Raw genomic sequence first — 20,988 nt, forward strand, 5'->3', positions numbered from 1 at the left:
GCTTGCCTGTTATCCCGGTGATTTCTTGACTTCCTACTTTAGCATTCCAGTCCCCTATGATGAAGAGGACATCTTTTTTTGGTGTTAGTTCTAGAAGGTGTTGTATAACTTCATAGAATCGATCAACCTCAGCTTCTTCGGCATCAGTGGTTGGGGCATAGACTTGAATTACTGTGATGTCGAATGGTTTCCCTTGGATTCGTACTGAGATCATTCTATCATTTTTGAGATTGTACCCCAGTACTGCTTTTCCCACCCTTTTGTTGACTATGAGTGCTACTCCATTTCTTCTAAGGGATTCTTGCCCGCAGCAGCAGATATAATGGTCACCTGAATTAAATTCGCCCATGCTTGTCCACTTTAGTTCGCTGATTCCCAAGATGTCGATGTTCAATCTTGCCATCTCATGTTTGACCACCTCCAGCTTACCTTGAGTCATTGATCTGACATTCCAGGTTCCTAAACAATATTGCTCTTTACAGCATCGGACTTTCTTTTCACCACCAGACACATCCACAGCTGAGTGTCCTTTCGGCTTTGGCCCAGCCGCTTCACTCTTTCTGGCGCTACTTGGAAATTCCCTCTGCTCTTCCCCAGCAATATACTGGACACCTTCCGACCTGAGGGGCTCATCTTCCAGCGTCATATCTTTTAGCCTTGTGATACGTTCCATGGGGTTTTCTTGGCAAGAATACTGGAGTGGGTTGCCATTTCCTTCTCCAGTGGACCACATTTTGTCAGAATTCCTCAACATGATGTGTCCGTCTTGGGTGGCCCTGCATGGCATAGCTTATGGCTTCACTGAGTTATGCAAGCCCCTTCGCCACAACAAGGCAGTGATTTGATTAGGCCACCCAAAAGGTCAGAAAACAAGTGCAAGCTTTCAAAGTCTCCAGTTCTCTTCATCAGGCAAAGATATTATAAAAGGCAGGTTGGGGAGGGAAATGGGGAAGAAAAAACTCAACTCGATGGCAAAGTCACATTTTCTGCAAGTTCAGGCTAGGTCAGTCACTCTCATCTTCATACTGCAGTAAAGGAGCACACACATCACTCGGTCTCTGCTTACACTGTGCAATCCTATACATGCTACTCAGAAGCAAGGCCAATTAAGTTCAATGAGACTTTCTCCCAGCTAATTGTCTATAGGATTGTAGACCCAACCTTCCTGCTACTAAAACTTATTTCTCAAAAAGACACCTAGTGAGTGAGCGGTGATCAGTGGAAACAGAGATGCTTCATTTTACACTCAGATGACACATGCCTCCTCCTCCTCCGTCCAGAAACAACCCAAGGGGTGGAGATGGGTACTGCTGGTGCTGAGGATATTTACACAGTTTCCACCAGCAGTAAGAGACAATCGTGAAGTGACTTGGCTACCTTGAAAAGCTAACCGGCAGTGTTCAATTTCTATAAAGAAAGATTTTGGGGGTCAAATATGATGACCAGATGCAGAAGATGCCAGAGCCAATGTATCTTCTCATAAATGCTAAGAAAGAAAAGATTTGGGCAGGTGCAGATTTTTGTACCTTTATGTAGCAACATAAAGAAACATGGTCTTCCTTTACATATGGTTGCTCTAGACTCAAACCTGCTTAGAAAGGTCGAATATGTATTCTATACATGTCCAGAGCTGCCCTCTTTTACTATTTCACTTCTTCCAGTCATCCTGAATAACCTTCTTATCTCAAGTGGATTGGAAGTTAGTTGGCTTGCCTTCTGTGAAATAATTATTTCTAAATTCTGTTGTGTTGTATGAGTCAGCCCCCACCCAACCCTTTGCTTTGCATTCCCAATGTAAAAGTTATGTTGCATGCCTCAGTGTGCCATTTCTGTGCAATGGGTTGCTGCTATAGCAAATGGGGCTTAAAGGAGTGCTTTTTTCTTGTATTATGGGTCAGTGGCAACAACCCGACCCCACATTTTCTACTTTGAACTCCTGGTCTAGTTGACTCTGCCTAGTGTGACCCCTTGGCTTCACCTAACATTTGCTGCCCCGCCCTCTGCCACAGCAGATTCACTGGCCACCAGCCACCACTGACCCAAAGATAGAAGCAAAGATGGGAGTTACTGCTCCTTCTAACCAAGTTTTATTTTTGCGTGTGTAATTTTTAGTTTTTAAACATTTAAGAAATTGCTTTGTCCATGCATAGGCAAATACATTGTTATGATTCCAATATTATAAATTCGGAAGGGGGCTAAGACAGAGTGGTATACAACAATCCTGCAATGTAGTCCATTATTATTGTTTTTATATTGGGCTTGGGCTGTGTCCAACAGCCCTGCAATTTAGTCCAGTGTTATTATATGCATTCTCAAATGCTGTCAGGGAAGGAGGGCTGTGAAACTGATTGCAGCAGTGGCACTGGAGAAGAGGGTGATTAACTCTTTCCCTGAAGACCATGTTTATAATTCCCTATGAAAATGAAAACCCTAAGTCAAACTAGAAGCCAGACACTGTGTATCAGTCTAGATTTGTTTATATCTAAGGTTCTTAGCGCTGACTGCGCCCACTTTCTGGAAAGCAAGAAAGTGCTGTTGAGCAAGTTTTGCTAAGCAAAACTTCTCTTCATGTGTTCTGTAAGGAGGTTTTTAAATGGAGAGGAATCTTATTTTTTAAACTCTCATCTTTCCTATACATTTATCCTATTATGCAACTGTAACAGATCATTTTAAATTTTTAACAAGTCAGTCCAATGTTGCAAAGAATGTAGGAATGAAGGTAACAGAGAATTATGTTGTCAGATATCTGGTGGCTCCAATAATGAATCATTCAAGAAATTGCTGACAGCAAGGATGCCGTGAGTGTGACAATGTCTTGAATGATAACCTAGCTGATAGCTACAGGGGAATACTGAACTAAGAGTTGTGGTTTTCATGGCATCCATTTCACATAAGCCAACTTACACTTCTATGAATGTGATTATCAACCATATTAAATGAAATCGATATGGCCACACCAATGTGCTGCTGAATACATAAAAAAAAATTAAGAGATGCCAAACAAGCACAAGTGTGTAATTAAAACAGGGGCAGGAAACCTTTTTCAGACAAAGGGCCCACAACGGTGGGTGAAAATGGTCGCTTAGCTTGTTTTCTGTCCTGCCCCCACTAGAGGTATCCCCTTCAGAGGAGGAGCTAGAGCTCCCTGAGACAAATAACACCGAAGGGGAGCTTCGGCCCTCAGGAGAGATGGGCTCTGAGAGAGAGGTGGAGCAACTCCCCCCCTCCCAGCTCCTGAGGGTGAGGGTGTTTCAAAAGCAAGCCAGAAGAACCCCTGTGAGAAGGAATGCCCATCTGCCAAGGAAAGCTCCTCTTGAACAAAGAACTCCTCGTGAGTAGGTAGCTCCTCACAAAGAGGACTTCTTACAGAAGCCTCTGATATGTTGCAGGAATGTCCCGGCTGGGGCTCTGGAAGCTCCAGCTCTGTCCTAGCCAAGAGAGTACTGGACCAGCACTTTATTTCAGCTTCCAGTACTTTGCTTCTCCTTGGACTGGTCCCTTGTGCTGCTGACACCAGGATTCTTGATGAGACCCTGTTTCTTGGATTGTGCTTGTATTGGACTGTTTGTCTATGCTTCTGACCTCTGCCCGCCTTTTGACCTCTGTGATGGATTTGCCCCATAGACTGCCTCAGGACTGAGCCTGAACTAGCCACAGCAGGACATTCTCAAGCTAAATTTGACTGCTTTAGTGCTCCAAAGTGCTAACGCAACTATTTTTCCTGGTGGTAGTGGAGGGAGCAGCTTTGGGGAGCAGAAGGGACTGCATGTAGCACACGGGCTGTGTGTTACCCACCCCTAGTTTAAGCTTTAAAAGTGCAGGGTCCATGTCTCTCTCCCAAGGAAACAATGGGCAGTATCCAATGCTGTCACTGCACTAGCACTCAGGATGTTGTGCTAGCATAAACCAACACTAGTGCACCGTCATTAGTGCTTACTAGGCAAAGGGAAAAACAGCGACTTGCTGCCAAAATTCAGTGAGAAATCACTGCCTTTTCCCGTTGCCTTGCAAGCACTAATAAGGTTGCACTAAAGTTGGCTTATGCTAGCGCAACATCATTAATGCTGTGACAGCCTTGGATATTGCATAATAGAAACAGTGCTTCTGTTATAGACAACCCTCATCACCCAGGCACTGGTCCCCATGCCCAAGAGATGTAAAGATGACAGGCTGCCCCCACACCCAGAAAAACTTGATTCTGCAATTAGTATTTCCTGAGGTGTCTAGAATGAATCCAGGCTACGTTCCTCCCAGCATATACAGTGACCACACACACACACACACACATCAAACGAGCAGTTACCCTGTTAAACAGGATAACGCGTTCCTTATTCTTACTACATGTCAATGGCTCACCTCACAGACTGCAGCAATATTCTCTTCATCTTGTGCTTCTATCAGTTCAGCAAGGAAATATTCTCCATAGGTTTGTCTCAGGATATCATTGTGGCGTGCAAAGATAGGGGTGAGATCATCATGGTCTTCCACCCTACAGATGAGACGATCTCTTTAAGGAGACCTGGAAATAATCTAGACATTGAGACTCTGACGATGAAGAATGCAACGGTGATAAACCAAAGGCACCCTTCTCTTAATATACTCCAGGCAATGGAAATTTTGCAGAAACAATTTATAAGATGTCTAACGTGCAGAGGATCTTGTGTTAACATTATCTTAATTTGAACAAAAGATGGTTAGAGCAGATGACAAATAAATATTCCAGTTAGAATTTCTATGCTTATCTACTGCTTTTCAATCAATCAATATTGTGCAATTGCTCCTCTCCTTAGTAAAAAATAGAAGTGATTTAATCAAACAAAGTATCATTTGATTTCTTCATTGCCCTGTTACTGCCAGTTCTTTAATTAATACTGGACTGATTCAATAATTCCCTTGCAAAAACGTTTTATCAAATCTCTCTATTCTTCTCTCCCATCAAGTTTTTTATCCACTAAAAATCAGTGATGTGTTTCACATGCCTACCACTCATTAAGTCAAACATGGCAGGTTTTCCTCCCTCCTCTGCACTAAAGGTTCAGATCTGTAAAAGGTGATTGGCTAAGGTTGTGTTCCTTAATTTTTTTTAGCTCAGACCAACTCCCCCTTTAAAACTTATTCCGCCTTCTCTCCCCACTCCCACCCCACAAGCCCCCCAAAGAAAAAAAAAACCCCAGCACAAATTATCTGTTCCACAGCACAGCAGGCAGAGATTCTTGTACACAATGTACAATCATGTACGTGCAGCCTCCTGCTGGATGCAAAGATCTATAGACTAGAATTTTTTATCCAGTACTGGCACTAGGAAAGGAAAGAAAATGAGATATGTCCTGTATCCATAGACAGGAGAAAGCCAAAAGAACAAAGCAATGGCTCTTAACAAGGTTGGGGTTATAGGGCAAGTGCGAGAGAACAAAGCAGCAAGTGACAGGCTCAGTAGCTGCACGAGGAATGTTCTGAATGGTTATTTGTTCAGCATGGGAGACCTCAGTAATATTTTAAAGCAAATTTATGAATACTGAGCTTTTGAATAACACAGAATTCAGAAATCTCAAAATGGAATTCACAGTTCCATTGGGGAGAAGGCAGGGGCCTTTGCTTTTATCTACACGTCTCTAGCAGGATAAGAAAAGAAAAAAAACCACTACCTCCTGCTCTTACTTCCCATCCTGATCTACCTTGAGCGAGATGGGAGCTACCCATCCCCTTCTCTTTATCCGTCCTCAAAAGAACAGAGAAGGAAGTGCAGGTTTAAGCTTAGAGACCATTTATCACAATAGAAGGAATGACCTATTCTTGGAGGGATTACTTGCACAATATCCAAGCACTGCTTTCCACAGCCAAAATATGAAGTAATCATCTATTAGGCTGGGGAGCATGGAAGGGTCCACACAATCACTATCATTAGTCTTCTGAGCATCTGAAATGAATCCAGGCCACATTCCTCTCAGCAGACAAAGTGACCAATAAGTGAATTCAGCAAGAGCTTTGGTGTCTCTAACGTTATGGTAGCTCAGCCAATGGATAAACAAGTCTCAGGGGCTCAGGGGGTTATTTCAAGTTTGTCATTTTTAATGTTTCTATGACTTTTTGTCAGTGTGGCAAAGCTCCTATTTTTCAGTAAACCTACAAGTTATGTTCTTTAATTCAATATCTCACTGTGCTTGTGAACTGGTCCTTGCACCCCATCTCAGGGCTTCATTTGAGTCAAAGCTCTTCATGGGTCAACCTCAGAATTAATTTTCAATGCTAGGGCTCAGCACAGTAGCATGCAAAGCAATACAAGACACAGTTTATCTGAGCACATGCAGAATGCCTTCCATCAACAATGACAAGCCACTTCCCTACCTCAACACAGACACACAACAGGCAAAATTCAGCGTTGCACAAGAGACTCCCACGCACGCAAGGGTATGTCTCCTTCCTGCAGCTCCCTGTGCTACCCCTCAAAAATCTGTTCTGGAGGGTCTCCTGATAGAGCAAATTTTGGTGGTGCACAGAGGGCTGCAAGGGGGAAGGGGAATTGCCCCCTCCCAGTTCCAGTGATGGAAGCTGTTTCATCAGCAAGAAGTGTTACTGGATACCACCCAAAGACAAAACAGCTTCCAGGTCAGATGGGGTAACTTCTAAGAAAATTAACAAACCTTATGCTAGTACCTTTTCTTATCCTCTTTTTGTCTTACATAGCAGACCATGGGATAGAAGTGTTAAAGAAGCTTGGACTTCATTTGCTCACTTACTCATGGAAGTATCAAGATAATTAAAAATTAGAAATATGGTACATACATAGTCTAAGACACTTTGATAACTGCATATCTGCAAATGGGACATGTTCACATATAATTGTCTAAATATGTGCTAACCTTCATTATAGCAGGTAGGATTGCAGCAGAGCAAGCCAAGTCAAACATAAAAGAAGAGGGATGTGGAATTCCCCCTTCATATTCTTGAACCAGCTTCAAATTGGGGAAGCGGCATTTGAATTGACAAGTTGGAACATATCTTTATTTGGACAAGCTGTATTTACAAGTAGATTTCACTTTACCCATACAACTATGGATGAATGCATTTTATATATATTAATATTTTAATTGAACATTTACATTCTCCATAAAAAGTATACAAATAACATACTAAAAATACACACAAATATTTAAGTAGTGATATAAAATAATAAAAACAATACTACCGATACCAACATGAAATAAAAGAAAGAAAAATTCAAAAATAAAGGAAAAGTTTTTTAATTACAACTATATACAATAATTATATTACACAGCTTAAACAGATAATAATGCTCTTGAAGTTCAGTCCATTACCAAATTCAGTTTAAAAGCTGAACCCACAGCATAAAATTAATACCATGTGTAGCATATATAACTATATACTAATAGTGCTCCTGGAATAGCTCTGAAATGCCTTGATTATTTGGATCAAACAGCTCATAGGTACAATCAAGTGACATAGTTGTAACTAAATACCGTAGAAGTTATTTAGTGGTGTTCTCTCATCATGAAAAACAGGGGCTTTTTGAATGCATAAAACAAAGGATAAGGCATGGGAAAGTTGGGGATTTTTTCTAGTCATCCTAACATGGTATCATCCTGTCTATAGCTGCATAATGCAGCAGTATACCACTGTGGGAGATAAAGACCTATATATCAAGACCTGTTATTTAAGGACAGACTTATTTGCACTGAGCACAGCCCAGAGATGAGGGTTCCCTCCCTTCCAAGATACTGCTGGTGTCAGCACTGCTTTGAGAGACTCTGAGAATGTGAGAGACATTTCTTAGAACATCCCTAGCACAGTATCATTGATGAGAGGGATGCTCTTGCATTACTTTGGTTGAGCATTTCTAGATTGAAAAGTAAAAGATCAATGAGAAATAAATGAAGCACAGAGAGAGCACAGAAAAGGAAGGAAAGGCAATAGCATGAGAAGGAAGGAAATACATCTTCCCCATGTATACCCACTCACAACTCCACCCATCAAACCGACATGCAATTAGATTGTACTTTAATTAAACTGAATGTGGGTTAACAACACAGACCAAAAGTCAAAGAGTGTTTTCGGGCACCATGTTAATGTTGTGCTTGGAAATGTACTTCTGGCCATTCATTTCTTATCATTTTCCTCTAATTTTAAAGACATTTCTATCAGTAGGGTAAGAAAACTGAGTATTTTTTACTTCATTTCTGCCAACCAACATGCCCTTTTATTTTCAGGTGCTATAAATAGGCATTAGCCCTATTCAGGTGTGGTACACTAACACAAGTACAAGAGACAGTGATGCACATGCCAATCCCCCAACCCCACCCTCACACATATTGGCTCTACCACCTCAGTTTCTCACCTCCCCGTGTTGAATGGGAAGCTCTGCACTAGACCTCTAAATGCATTCACTTAATGCAACTAGCAGCCCCCTGCAGATCTCCCTATTCAATACGGGGAGGGCAGAGACTGAAAGGGTGGGGCTGGTGTGTGTGGCCCCATCCCCTGTACTCATTTTACTCTGTCCTATAGGGCTATACAGTCCAAGAACCTGGGACACAAATCTCACCCCACCACAGAGTATTGGCCGTATCAAATTTATACAGATAATTTGTAGATTTTTTTGACATCCACATGTGCACATGCACAAACATTTGAAATGACATGACTGTGTTAGCCACATAAACTACTATACAAGTTCAAAGAAATCAATCCAGAGGGCTCCTATAGTCCATCTGAATGCAGCCCTGCATGTACTATACGTGCACGTACAAGATATTTACATACATTTTGCACCATGAATAAACTAAAATGGCTAGATTATGCTCTTGAATGGACAGCATGACCAAATGTGTATGTTCCACTTGCCAGGATTGATTTATAGCTTACTAGCTGCTTTGTCTGTGGTTTCAAAAGCGGGCACCCCTCCTCCATTTAAAAACGCCCTACAGTGCAGAATTTTTGGACAGAAACCTTGCCAAGTGAAAACTGCATATACCAGTATATCCTTAAAGTTAGGTTAGGATCAGATTGATTAATCTTAATTTATACGCATATAATCATACAATCACACCATTTGATCTGTAAAGATTTGACATAGCCTATACTGGCCCTGGTGGGGAATGGGGAGAAAATTTGTATCCTCGGTCTTTTGGATTTACAAGCCACAATTTAACAACCCACAACTTCACAGCATCTTACCACAGTATATATAATAGCCAGCGATGGGAGAAGAAGCTATTTTTGCAGTTGCCAAGGGTCTCCGAACAGCACCTTGAAACTCAGCTCGCCTCCTCTCCCATGCTCAGTTGCACTGTTTTTGTTTCATTCAAATGGGGAAAGTATGCATTTTGAATGGGAAAACTGTGCATTTTTTAAAAAATGCATCCAAATGTGCATTTTTTTAAAGAGCACACTTTTCCTGCATAGAGTGAAAATGCACATTTTTGGAAAAAAATGATTTTTAAACGGCACATTTTTTGAATGTGAATGCAAGTTCAGGAAATTGTGAGGTTTTCATGAAAAAGACGCTCTAGCTTGCATGCAGGATTGCGAATCGGACAGATCTGCATGATTTGCAAACATAAACAGAATTCTTGTACATCCCTAATAATACCACAAGATCTATGTTACAAGGCTTATGATGACCTCTAGTGGTCAAATAGTAATTGTGCTTCCTTCATTTTGTTACTCCCAATTCATTACTGCTTGCCAGTATTTGAAAACGATGTAATTCAATAAATTAAGTATTTCAGAAACCTGCTAGAAAACAGCCTGTAAAGCCTACACTGAATTTAATACAATTAAAGGCATTTTCTTTATAAACATAGTGTTTTTTAAAAATAAATGTTTGGAATAGGCGGTGATATGAAAGAACACATGCCACATCCACCTTCAGTTAACAGAGGCCTAACAGTCTGCCATATAGGAGGTAAACTGACATCTGGGCTGTGCCACTTCAAACTGCACACGACTGACTGCTCCTCCATACAAAAAATCTAGAATGCCAGCACAACAGGGAGACACTTTCCCTGACAACTAGTTTTCTCTGTAGAATTATTTTTATTGGCGCATTCAAACATGTGAGCCTCCACCTAAGGTCTGAAGTGACAGAGCCCAGATACAGGATTACTATCTCAGTGAGAACTGAGATAGTAATCCTCAGTAAACCAGAGGCACAGGAAGTTTAAAGTTTTTAGATATTGCACGAGAATGAGAACTCTAAAATATCCTCAGTTCCTTTATACCGTACAAAATAATATTCCAGTTAGGCAGTGATTAAATATTATTTCATGAATACTTCATGAATAATAATAATTTAATAGATAAACAAGCCAACTGATTCTTGACAAAGGCAAACAATACAAAAATGCAACTTGGAAAGGAATAAAATATATGTTTGTATAATGTGGAGAATGAATGAAAAATATTGAAGACCACAAATGAAGCTGGAGAATTAGTTATCACTAAACTCACAGAAGAGGTATAACTGTTACCTGGCATGGCGGACATGAAGTTGGGGGCAATACTGGTGCCTGTGTGACACATACAGCCTGCACTCCATATTCAAAGCTGAACCTCGTGCACTCTTCATGGGCACAAAAGCAGTTGCTAAGTCTATACCTGAAGGCAGCAAAACGTATACTGAGAATAATACACACTTTGCACTGAATCTCTTCAGCCATGGCTCAATAGGCTTCAGTAAAAAGTACTTTTGGTTTCTAGTGCAAATCTTGCTGTCAGTTGAATATTTTGATTAAAGAGTGATATTAAATAGTTAGCAACCAAGAAAGGCTGGATGATTCATGTTAGTATATTACCATCTACCATCTTCATTTGAACTCATTATAAGATGAAAGCCAACAAAAGCAGGTAACATTTGAACATAATCCAAGCTCAAAACTGAGCAGGGATGGGGAACCCCCAGCCCATGGACACCTGGATTTGGCTCACAGAGGCCACAGATGAGAAGGGAGATGGTGTGGGTGAAGGACATTGCTGCAGCCTCGAGGAGCGTCCCTTGAGCCTACAGCACTGTTGGCTGTCCTCCTCCCTTCCCTTCCCCAGTTGGAGAAGATGGGGGACAGGGCAATGAAACTGCCTTGGGACTCAGGCAGTGCCTTGAAGAGCCAGCTGAGTCCACTCCTTTCCTTCCTCATCTTCCCCAACTGGAGAAAGGAAAGGGAGGCAGATGACATCAGAGGCAGGGCTGTGAGTTGGCAGGGGGCATCAGGAGGAATGAGTCTGCCTCCTGACATACTCCAGCCCTGGGAGGTGTTCCAGGAGGCAGTCTGGCCCTCTGGGGACGTCCAGATCTGCTTGCTCTGGTGCCATGATCAAGAGGCCTCTCAGTCACTGGGACACAGGTTTGCTGAGAACCTCTTGTACCACATCCCAGAATATGCTGGAGAAGCCCATATGCAAGTTTGCATTGGCAATTTCTGGAATTAAAAAAGGTATCACAGGACTTTTAGGGAGATTAAATGGCAAGCAAAAAGAATAATAACGCTTGGCTCTATCCCCACTTATGTGGCTTTAAGACCAAATGACAAATTAACTGTAGCTGTGTGTTTCTTTTACCCATTTTTTTAAAGGAAAAAGAATGTGTGAGTACACATATCTTTTCTTGGGTAAAAAGGCTGGGGGAAGGTTTTCTTACCAGACAAATAGCTGGTAGGGAGTGTGTTAAACAGTCCTACCTACGCCCACCCCTATCCCTGCTAATTAACCCTCAACCCTGAAGCCTCCCATGGATGCTTTTTGTCTTTAAAAAATACTTGTGGGGAGAAAGAATTGTGCAGCATATAGCTTGTCCCTTAGATATCTAGGCACAAGTCTCTGCTTGGCCCACAATTCCTGAAGGAGGAACAACAGCACCAGCCCATTCAACTGAAACATTTTAAAAACCACAAAGAAATCAATCAAATCCTTACCTAAGTCCTCTTGAGAGGGAATGAAGAGAAGTATGAAATGCAGCTCTGGTACAGTTTTAAAGACAGTCCTGAATTAAAAAAAAAAAAGTTATATAAGTTGCTGTTTTCCATTCTTGAAAAATCTACTGGGTTGTTGTTAAACTGGTAGATGACCAATAGGAAGCAGAAGAAATATTACATTCATCAGGACTGGGGAACTCTTTAGGGGTTGGGGGCTGGATCTCCACCCTCCGGACTCCTCCTTGGGCTGGATGACGTCAGGGGCCGGGACCCCACCCCCTACCCCCTGACCTCATTGGCTCAACCTGGGCTTATCCCAGCTAGGGAAAGCCCAATCAGAGTGAAGCCTGCTAAAAGCTTCCCTGTGTGGTGAATACAAGGGAGGAGAAAACCTGAGCCAGGTGAGTCCCCTTTGCTCCTCTGTCAGGAGGTGATGAAGGACAGAAGGGATTGGATCCACTGCTCAGTCGCTCTCTTGTCCCCTCCCTTCTGAGGGGAGGGGGCTTCATGGAGGGGCCTCACCCAAGGCCTCACAGACTGTATGGCTGGCCTGGTGGGCCAAATTGGCCTGCGGGCCAGAGGATTCCCATTCCTGATATACATCCTACTTATCCTATCCTGGTTTCAGGTCAAGGTCACCTGAATGGATCAATGAGTTTTATTGAAAAGGTAAATCCCATAGGAAATTGCCACACAGCCTACTAAAAAAGGGGCAGTATTGTCAGGTATGTCCTTAATCTCAATAAATCCATATGTGTGCATACTAGATGTGAAATTGCAAGAGTTAACAACGAATGTAATTTACTGTATTTATGTTGGGCTGCTTCAAATTGCTGCATGTGATGGAGCACAGTATCTGTATATGAAATATTTCTATATTTTCACACTGATAAATATTTCCAAAGAGGACCCAGCACAAGTTATTAGACTGATTTTGTTCTTTATTTGGAGAAGTCATCGTTTTGTTAGGAAAGGACATTTGTAACAGTTCAGCTTTGACTTGATTCCAACTTTCCATTTTGGGTTTTGTTCAAGCCACACTGTCTATTTCTTGCTAATTTACATTGCAGCAAACACAGTGAATCTGCTTAAATTATTAAGTACCACATGCAACATTCAAATCACTTGGTGAAGAGAATCATTCTGATTTGAAACACATACACACAAACCACAATGTGTGGATCAATCTTTGGTTATATTACCTAACACCTCAAACTTTGCATATGTACTTGGAACCAATGGCTAATTCACATAGCTCTTTTAGGGCGCAATCCTATTCAGATAGGCAACCACCTATCCAATGCAGGGCAGGTGAAGCACGGAGGGGATCGTTACCTCTGCGCTCCTCCTGCCCTGCATTTTTGGCTAGACAGCCGATTGCGGCTGTCTAGCCGTTGGAGGATGGAGCGGGGAAGGAGGCTGCTGTATAATACATAGGATATGTCATACAGGCAGTTACGATCTCCCCACCCCAGAACGTCACCAGCCATGCCCCTTTCCAGCTGCTCCGTGCTCCTCTTGCAAGCTCGGAAGACGGGACTGTTCCACGCCTGCCTCTGAGGCAGCGCGTAAGTGGGGGGAGGTAAGTTCTCTGGGAACCGACCCCGGAGCGTGGGCTCCGAGGTCAGTTCCTGGAAAACAAGATATCCTATGGCCATCTAGCCACTGTCTTGCGGCCATAGGATCGCTCCCTCCACCTGTCTATACATATGTGCTTGTGAGCGCAGAAACCACAGTGAAGCAGTTGTCTAACCAAGGCTCAACAGCAAAACTTCAAAATGTGGACTGAAAAATGTGTTGGCTGCTAACCAATGACTAGCTGTACATGCTTATATACCACTAGCTTGAAAGGGATTTAGGCAACAATCCTATACATACTTTTCTGGGACTAAGCTGCACTGAACACTTCTGAGTAGACATGCACTTGATTGCATACCAAGCACATGTTAACTATTCTGATTTTTAACCTTAAAATCCTAATATATCTGTCTCTACTATAACATATCAACTTACTTCATAATTTCATGGCAACATTCAACTGCATATTCAGCCGTTGTCACAAACAGATGCATAAAGAGTGTATTTAAAGGCTGTGAATAAATGATACAAACAAATTAAATACAATTTAATGAAATAAAATCGTAATATAAAAACTTACGCATGAACTTGTAAAAACTGTGCACAAAACTTTGCAAAACAGTAATCTATCAGGTTTCCATAGAATTAACTTATTAAGGGCACAATTCTATGCATGCTTAGAGAGAAAACAGTCCTACAACTCCCAGCATTCTCCAGTCAGCCATTTTTCCTGTCTAAACATGCATAGGATGGTGCCCTAAGGAAAATTACATTCTAAAGCAGGGGTGAACAGAAAGTAGATCTCCAGAGGTTTTTGACTTCATCTCCCACCATTCCTGACCACTGGCCATGCTGGAGAGCTACCTTCTGCCCATGCCTGTTCTAAAGAATCAGGATCAGGCATGTGTATTACCTGGGCTATGCGGAAATTGAAAAGCCACAGACTATTTTTCCACAGAAGTACCAATGCAGTCACAGAACTCCTGAGAGGCTATACAATGGCATACTGTGCAGTCTTGGGGGTAGCTCATACCCAAAAGAGGTACGGGATAGGGCTATGGTTAAGGTGGAACTAGACTTTGATAATACATATAAGAGTCTCAATCCTGCATCTGTCTGTTATGAGCAAAGCAATGGCAGACATTTTCAGAAGAGAAGCTGCAGGTGGAAGCTTAATCCTTCCATTAGTGCAGGGGTAGGCAACTTGTAGCCCTCCAGATTAATCAAATTCAAGGAAGACTTGTAGGCCAAAACATCTGGAGAGTCACAAGTTGCCCACCCCTGCCTTAATGATTAAGGCCTCATCACTGCTTCCTTCTACAATCTGCTCCCACAGCCCAGTTTTCCCCAGCATGGTTCCAGGAGAAGATCTTCTACCCATGTGGGAAAAAGTAGCTGAAGGGAGGGGGTTCATGGAAAAAGTTAAGTACCCATCCATCCCTTCTCCCTACACATTGGAGGCAAACTGAACATCTGGTCTGTCACCAAAGTATCTAATTCTGCCATATAAAAAATGTTTCACCTATTTGTTCAGAGTCATTAGTGATATATTCTTAAATTTAAACCTCATGTAATGAACGGTTCTCTTTTTATTGAGACAGGCAGGTAGACAGATTAGGCATGGTGCTGCAACAACTAGTCCTTATTGCACTAAAACATTTAGCTTCATGGAGCAATAGAATCTTAAGACTATGGAACAAAAAATAAAGAAACAACAATACAAATGGACTGAGTGTATTCACAATTTGTCATATGTCTGGAATGTTTTTCAAATGCTAATAAACCTTCAGACTATCTGAGCACATAGTTATGAATACATTGAGGTTGTACGCAGTCATAATAGTTTGAGTGGCAAGGAGGAACCACTACCGCCATGATTCAGATGTACATTTTTATTCTGACCAGCTGCAAACTGTGGTCAGATTGGTTTTTCAGGTTTTTGGCAAATTTCAAGCTGAATCTAGGTAAACCTCCTTCCTCAGATTCCATGGATGTCTGCGTCGATAATTTCACTGGAGACACACTTATCTGCCCTGCTCCTCAAACCCAGAGCAGTTTTGCAACTGTTTGCTTTTTTGTGTGTAAGGTAGAAGGTGAACAGACAGGCACACAACATCTTTGTGGTTCTTTAAAAAGGGGGAGGGGACTTAAAGCCCACTTGCATCCACAGAGGAAGAGGGCACTCTCTCTCTCCAGCCTCTACAAACTATTCAGCTTAGCCAGTCCAAGACCTGTGAGGCTAAGGAGAAGGGTCTTCTCTACTGTGGTACCCACCTTGCAGAATGTGCTTCCAAGATAAATGTAGTTAGCTTCTTCTCTGACCAGCATTCATTCACAAGTGAAAATCTTGTGGAGGAAATTTTTTTGAATGGACTGGTTTGTACTGCTGCTCTTTTCTTTTAGTTATATTAAAGGTTTTAGCTATATTATATTTTACTGTCCTTTTTGAAGTTATTTTATTTTATGATAAAAGTCTTTAAGCATTTTGTTGTGTATTGTATACTGCTTTGAACAACTTGGTAGAAAAGCAGGTAAGAAATACAAACAAACAAACAAACAAACAAACGCTATCATGTCCTCTTGCTCTTTTTTTTTTTACAAGAGACTGAACAGGTTTTCTCCTTTAGCAACAGGGCTATTTCCCAGAAGCAAGAACCTTCCTCTTCTTCATTACATGTGAAGCAGGACTGGGAAGACTGGAGCCACTGCAACTGTAAGGAAGACATCACCCTGAAAATATTACATCTGTACATTGTGTCAATCTAATTATTTGTTAGGAGGCGCATATGCTTCTGCCCAGAGAGTTGAGAGCATGCGCAAAAGCTGGGAAACCACCAAACAGGTAGTATGTTGGGGGAAAGCGTGTTACCACCTTGGGAACCCTGAGGGCTAGATTGGGACCCCAGGAAAACTAAATTTGGCCTCTGAGCCTGAGGTTCTTCACCCCTTTGCTGAAGAATGGATAAGCAGCTGCTAAAAGAGAGATAAACAATGCACAGAGAAAGCTTCTCTTTGAATCCCTCCATCTTTCTCTGCCTGTCTCATGGAGCCTTCAGAATTCTTAACAGTCAGAGCATGGCTAGTTTTGATGCAATGAGTCTAATAAGCAGACAGGGATTGAGATGTGGTACAAAAGAAATCTCTTTTTAACCCCTGCCATTTTGCAGGTTTTTCCTATTTGGCCTAAGGCCATGACAGAGTTTATTTTCAGCTATCTTCAAGTCAGATTTCAGAGTACAGGCACTTTCTTATGAACCAAAGCCAACAGCATTCAAGAATGTATTCCATAAGACAGAGGTATGAAATTAATGAAACTGAAACAAAACGCACACAGAGGGTAAAATACTTTCCCACATTCATCTTCTTGTACAAGACAATTAAAATTAATGTACTCCAGAGGGCAATTCATTTTTACAAAATATAAGCTGTCCTCATAATTATACCCTCCAGTGAACACACACAATATTGAAAAACCTTATGATTCAAATTTTCAAAGAAACAAATGCTTCCTACTTACTGTACACATGTTCTGAATGTAGTTTTGTTCTAAGTAAGTTTCCCAGTGTGCCTGATCAACAATATCCCAGTTCGGATAGTCCAGAAATACAGCATTGGCAACATTAACATTCTTCTGATTAGTTAAAGTCACTGCAAGATTGGCTTTTTCTCTGTAAAACAAATGCTTAGGTTTCATTCATGAAATGAATAAAAGGAAATTCCAGGGTGATTTTAGATGTACTATAATGGTTACAATGGTGTTACTTACAAAAGGTAGATGACATTAATCCTGCCAAACAATCTTTCTGTATCATATTTCATGTGACTAACAATGTCAGGAATATCATGAGATTCTGTTCTTCTGGCACTGAACAGGACAGAAGACGGTGGTGTAGATGATGCTTTTGCCTGTGATAGCGAAGACATTATATACACTGCAGAAAAAAGAGTGTGTATCACCATCTCTCTCTCTCTCTCCATATATATATATATATATATATATATTCAAATAAATGAATTACTGTAAGTCGAAGGCATCACTTAGAATAAGTGGCATTACTTAGAATAATAATAAAAATGAATTTTGTAGAAACATTATTTTAAAAGTGTAGTATTTCTGACAGCCTGATCCTAAACATGTTTACCTGGAAATAAGCCAGATTGATTTGAATTACACTTACTTCCAAATATGCTAAGCTCAGCTAAGCTTGCATACTGAAGCTTATTTGGTTAGATAGAAGCAGGTGATGTGTAACTTATACTTTAACTTTCTGAATTAAGTACACATTGTATGTTGATGAATTTCTATAATTGGTCTGCCTCTTGTTTTCAGAAAGTAGATCCATAGTACAACATAGATTGATCTTGTTTCAGCTGTCATGAGAGTTCTAGTCATAGAACTCTAGAGATGATTGTTAAACTAGCTGTGCAGTCCAATCCTATGCATGTTTATGTGGGAGAACACCCTACTGTGTTCAATGGGGCATTCTCGCAAGTAAACTGTGGGCCAGACTGCAGCTTTAGTATGCAAAACAGACATGACCTGAGTATATTTAGTCATAGATAAGGGATTTATTAACTACTGTAGAATCAGCTGCTAAGTATCAAAGGAAGTACACATGTCAGTATATACCAACAGTGCAATCTTACCAGTCTGCAAGGGGGAGGTCAAGCTGAATACTCATTTTCATAAAAAGTTCCCTGAGCATTGTAAAGTTGCCCATCAGGGAGAGGACTGAATTAAATTTTAACTCTCTGATGTGCTTGTTTATTGCATGCAAGAAACATCTTACTATGGACAATATTAAAAGATATGGTCACCTTCAACCTGCAGACTAAACCAGTATAACGATGAATTTTAGAATTGCTGTGTAATGTGCAAAATGGACTTCAAGAACAATAACAAATACTTATAACAAATAAGTGAGCCACGCTATATCAGACCAAAGGCCTATCTAGTCCAGCATTCTATTCCCACAGTGGCAAACCAGATGCCAATATGGGAACCCCACAAGCAAGACATGAGTGCAATAGCTCCCTCCCACTAACGTTCCCCCAGCAACTGATATAAAGAGGCATTCTGTTTCTGATGCTGGAAGTAATATATCATGACTAGTAGACATTGATAGCCTTACCCTCCATGAATTTGTCTAATCCCTTTTTAATGCCATCGAAGTTGATGGCCATCACAACCTCTTGTGGTAGCAAATTCCATAGTTCAAATATGCATTGTATGAAGAAGTACTTCCTTTTGTCTGTCCTGAATCTTCTATTATTTAGTTTCATTGGATGGCCATGGGTTCCAGTATTATGAAAACGGGAGAAAAAACTTCTCCCTATCCACTTTCTGTGCACCATGCATAATCTTATACACCTCTATGATGTGCTCCCTTACTCAGCTTTTTGTAAGCTAAACATCCCCAAACATTGTAACCTTTCCTCAAAGGGACTTGCTCCACCTGGTTGCCCTTTTCTGCATTTTTTCCAACTCTACAATAACCACTTTGAGGTGATCAGAACTGTACACAGTATTCCAAGTGTGCTTGTGTCACAGATTTGTCTCAGAACATTATGATACTGGCAGTTTTAGTTTTGATTCTTTAATGATCCCAACATGACATTTGCCTTTTTCACAGTAGCCACACATTGGGCTGACAGCACAACCCCAAGATTCCTGTGTTGGTCAGTCACTGCCAGCTCAGACCCCATCAGCGTATATATGAAATTGGGGTGTCCCCCCCCCAATGTGCATCCTACATGCTCAATTAGTTTAGGAGTTTCTTTGGTGAGGAATTTTGTCAAAAGCCTTTTGGAAATCCAAGTAAACAGTGTCTACCAGATCATCCCTATACACATGCTTGTTGATACTCTCAAAGAACTCTAAAAGGTTAGTGAGACCTAGTTAGTCAGGATCTATTCACAAAGCAGAATGAGGTTGTAGAGCTCTAAGGCGATAGTAGAATAGACTGTACCACTTCAGATTGCAGGGAGATCACATTTTTTATGCTCTTCTAAGTAAAAACAAAATGTGCAAGTAGAAAACTAGCACAGCACAGAGAAGCCTGGAGTAGAATCTTTCTCCCAGTTGTGCTAGTTTACTACATGTAGGGAATTTCAGAGTTGTAGAATGTTATTTCTTCACTTAATCAAAATGTGATTCTCTCACCTACAGTCTGACATGGTACTATCCATTATATTACAGGTCTCTACCACGTCAAATGGGGATGAAACTGAGGCTGAAGTATTTAGGCTGCCTCCAGACAGAGGGCTCCTAACACTAGCAATCAGAAGGCATCATGCAGCGGTTCCATCTTTTTCTCCTTATCAGATTGTCTGTGTTAAGGAAAAAGATGCAAGAAGCGGTAAGAAAACACCGGAGGGTCACAAGTAGAAGATGATTATGTCTGGGCCCCCTGTAAACTTCCGTAAATGAGGCAGGGCAGTGGTACCATAAAAGTTTCATCTGGAAGCACCCACAAAGGCTCATCTAAGCCCCACCAAAAAGTTGGTATGAGATTTCAATAGGGACTGTACAGATTATCATAGCCCACGCTTAACCATAGTACTACACTGGCTTCCTGCGTATGTGGTTGGGGTGGAGATGTGGCTAATAGCCACTGATAGACCTTTTAAAGCCATCTAAGCCAGTGGTTATCTCCACATCCTAGACCTAGCCAGGGGATGGTCTGAGCATGCATAAGGCTGAAGCTAAGTCTGCTCGGCGTCTGGATGACAGCCCACCTGGGAAGCCCTGGTTATGCTGCCTGCCCTGAGTGGATGCAAGAAACAAACAACCTCTTGCAGCAATAAATTCCATAAACGAATACGCACTATGTGAACAAGCACTTCCTTCGATCTGTATCTACCGCCCATCAGGGGTCTTGGGCATTTCTGAAACTACCAGGGAGCGATGCTGGAGGGAGTCAGCCCGGAAAACTTCAACGGATCGTGCAGCACTCACCTGCTCAGGCGAGGCCGCCCTTCGACCCCGGGCGCCAGTAACTTGACCTCCGCTGGGAAATCCGCGACTCCGGTCCGCTTGCTGAACCCCGCGGTTCTAAGACTGCGGCTCTTGGCTGTTGCTATAGCGACGAGGAGGCCGACCGACGCCGCCGCGCTGCATGCTGGGAGGTTAAAGATCACGCTGAGGAGGTGGAGCTTAGCTGACTGGCTCGGAACGAGTGGGAAGATGGCGTCTACGGCGGCCGGGAAGCAGCGGATACCGAAAGTGGCAAAGGTGGGGAAGGCACGCGTGAGGCAGTCGCGGGGGGCAGGAGCGCAATTCTGAATGGGGGGGGGGATGTGGTGGAACTGAGACTCGCTGGCCTCAGTGGGGCTGTACTGCTGACCGGGGAGCGTATGTCGGAATGGGGGCGGTGGGGAGCTCGAGCGGTATGGAAAGAATGCGCGGGAGAGGTGGGGCCATGAGTCTGTCCGGAGCCCCGCTGGTGGGCGGCAGGAGGAAGATGCCTGAAGGCCGGCGGGGGGC

At 42.1% G+C, this 20,988-nt stretch overlaps 2 protein-coding genes across 2 annotated transcripts in view; one reads left to right on the top strand and one right to left on the bottom strand.

Moving 5' to 3' along the window:
• CFAP61 (cilia and flagella associated protein 61) overlaps nt 1-20,628 on the bottom strand; it is a 212,286-nt gene extending 191,658 nt beyond the window's left edge. The window contains exons 1-7 of the mRNA XM_084850737.1: nt 20,461-20,628; nt 17,269-17,434; nt 17,020-17,170; nt 13,938-14,014; nt 11,925-11,992; nt 10,488-10,614; nt 4,357-4,489 (exon numbers count right to left, since the gene is read on the bottom strand). Of these exons, the coding sequence (XP_084706863.1) occupies nt 4,357-4,489; nt 10,488-10,614; nt 11,925-11,992; nt 13,938-14,014; nt 17,020-17,170; nt 17,269-17,426 (714 nt within the window). The 5' untranslated portion in view covers nt 17,427-17,434; nt 20,461-20,628. The remainder of the gene's footprint in view (nt 1-4,356; nt 4,490-10,487; nt 10,615-11,924; nt 11,993-13,937; nt 14,015-17,019; nt 17,171-17,268; nt 17,435-20,460) is intronic.
• A 36-nt stretch (nt 20,629-20,664) lies between these two features.
• CRNKL1 (crooked neck pre-mRNA splicing factor 1) overlaps nt 20,665-20,988 on the top strand; it is a 32,902-nt gene continuing 32,578 nt past the window's right edge. Inside the window, exon 1 of the mRNA XM_084850743.1 lies at nt 20,665-20,736. Within this exon, the coding sequence (XP_084706869.1) occupies nt 20,689-20,736 (48 nt within the window). The 5' untranslated portion in view covers nt 20,665-20,688. The remainder of the gene's footprint in view (nt 20,737-20,988) is intronic.

The sequence above is a fragment of the Heloderma suspectum genome, chromosome 4 (assembly GCF_057233095.1).
Source record: "Heloderma suspectum isolate Gila_16-S chromosome 4, 16-S_ref, whole genome shotgun sequence".
NCBI lineage: Eukaryota > Metazoa > Chordata > Lepidosauria > Squamata > Helodermatidae > Heloderma > Heloderma suspectum.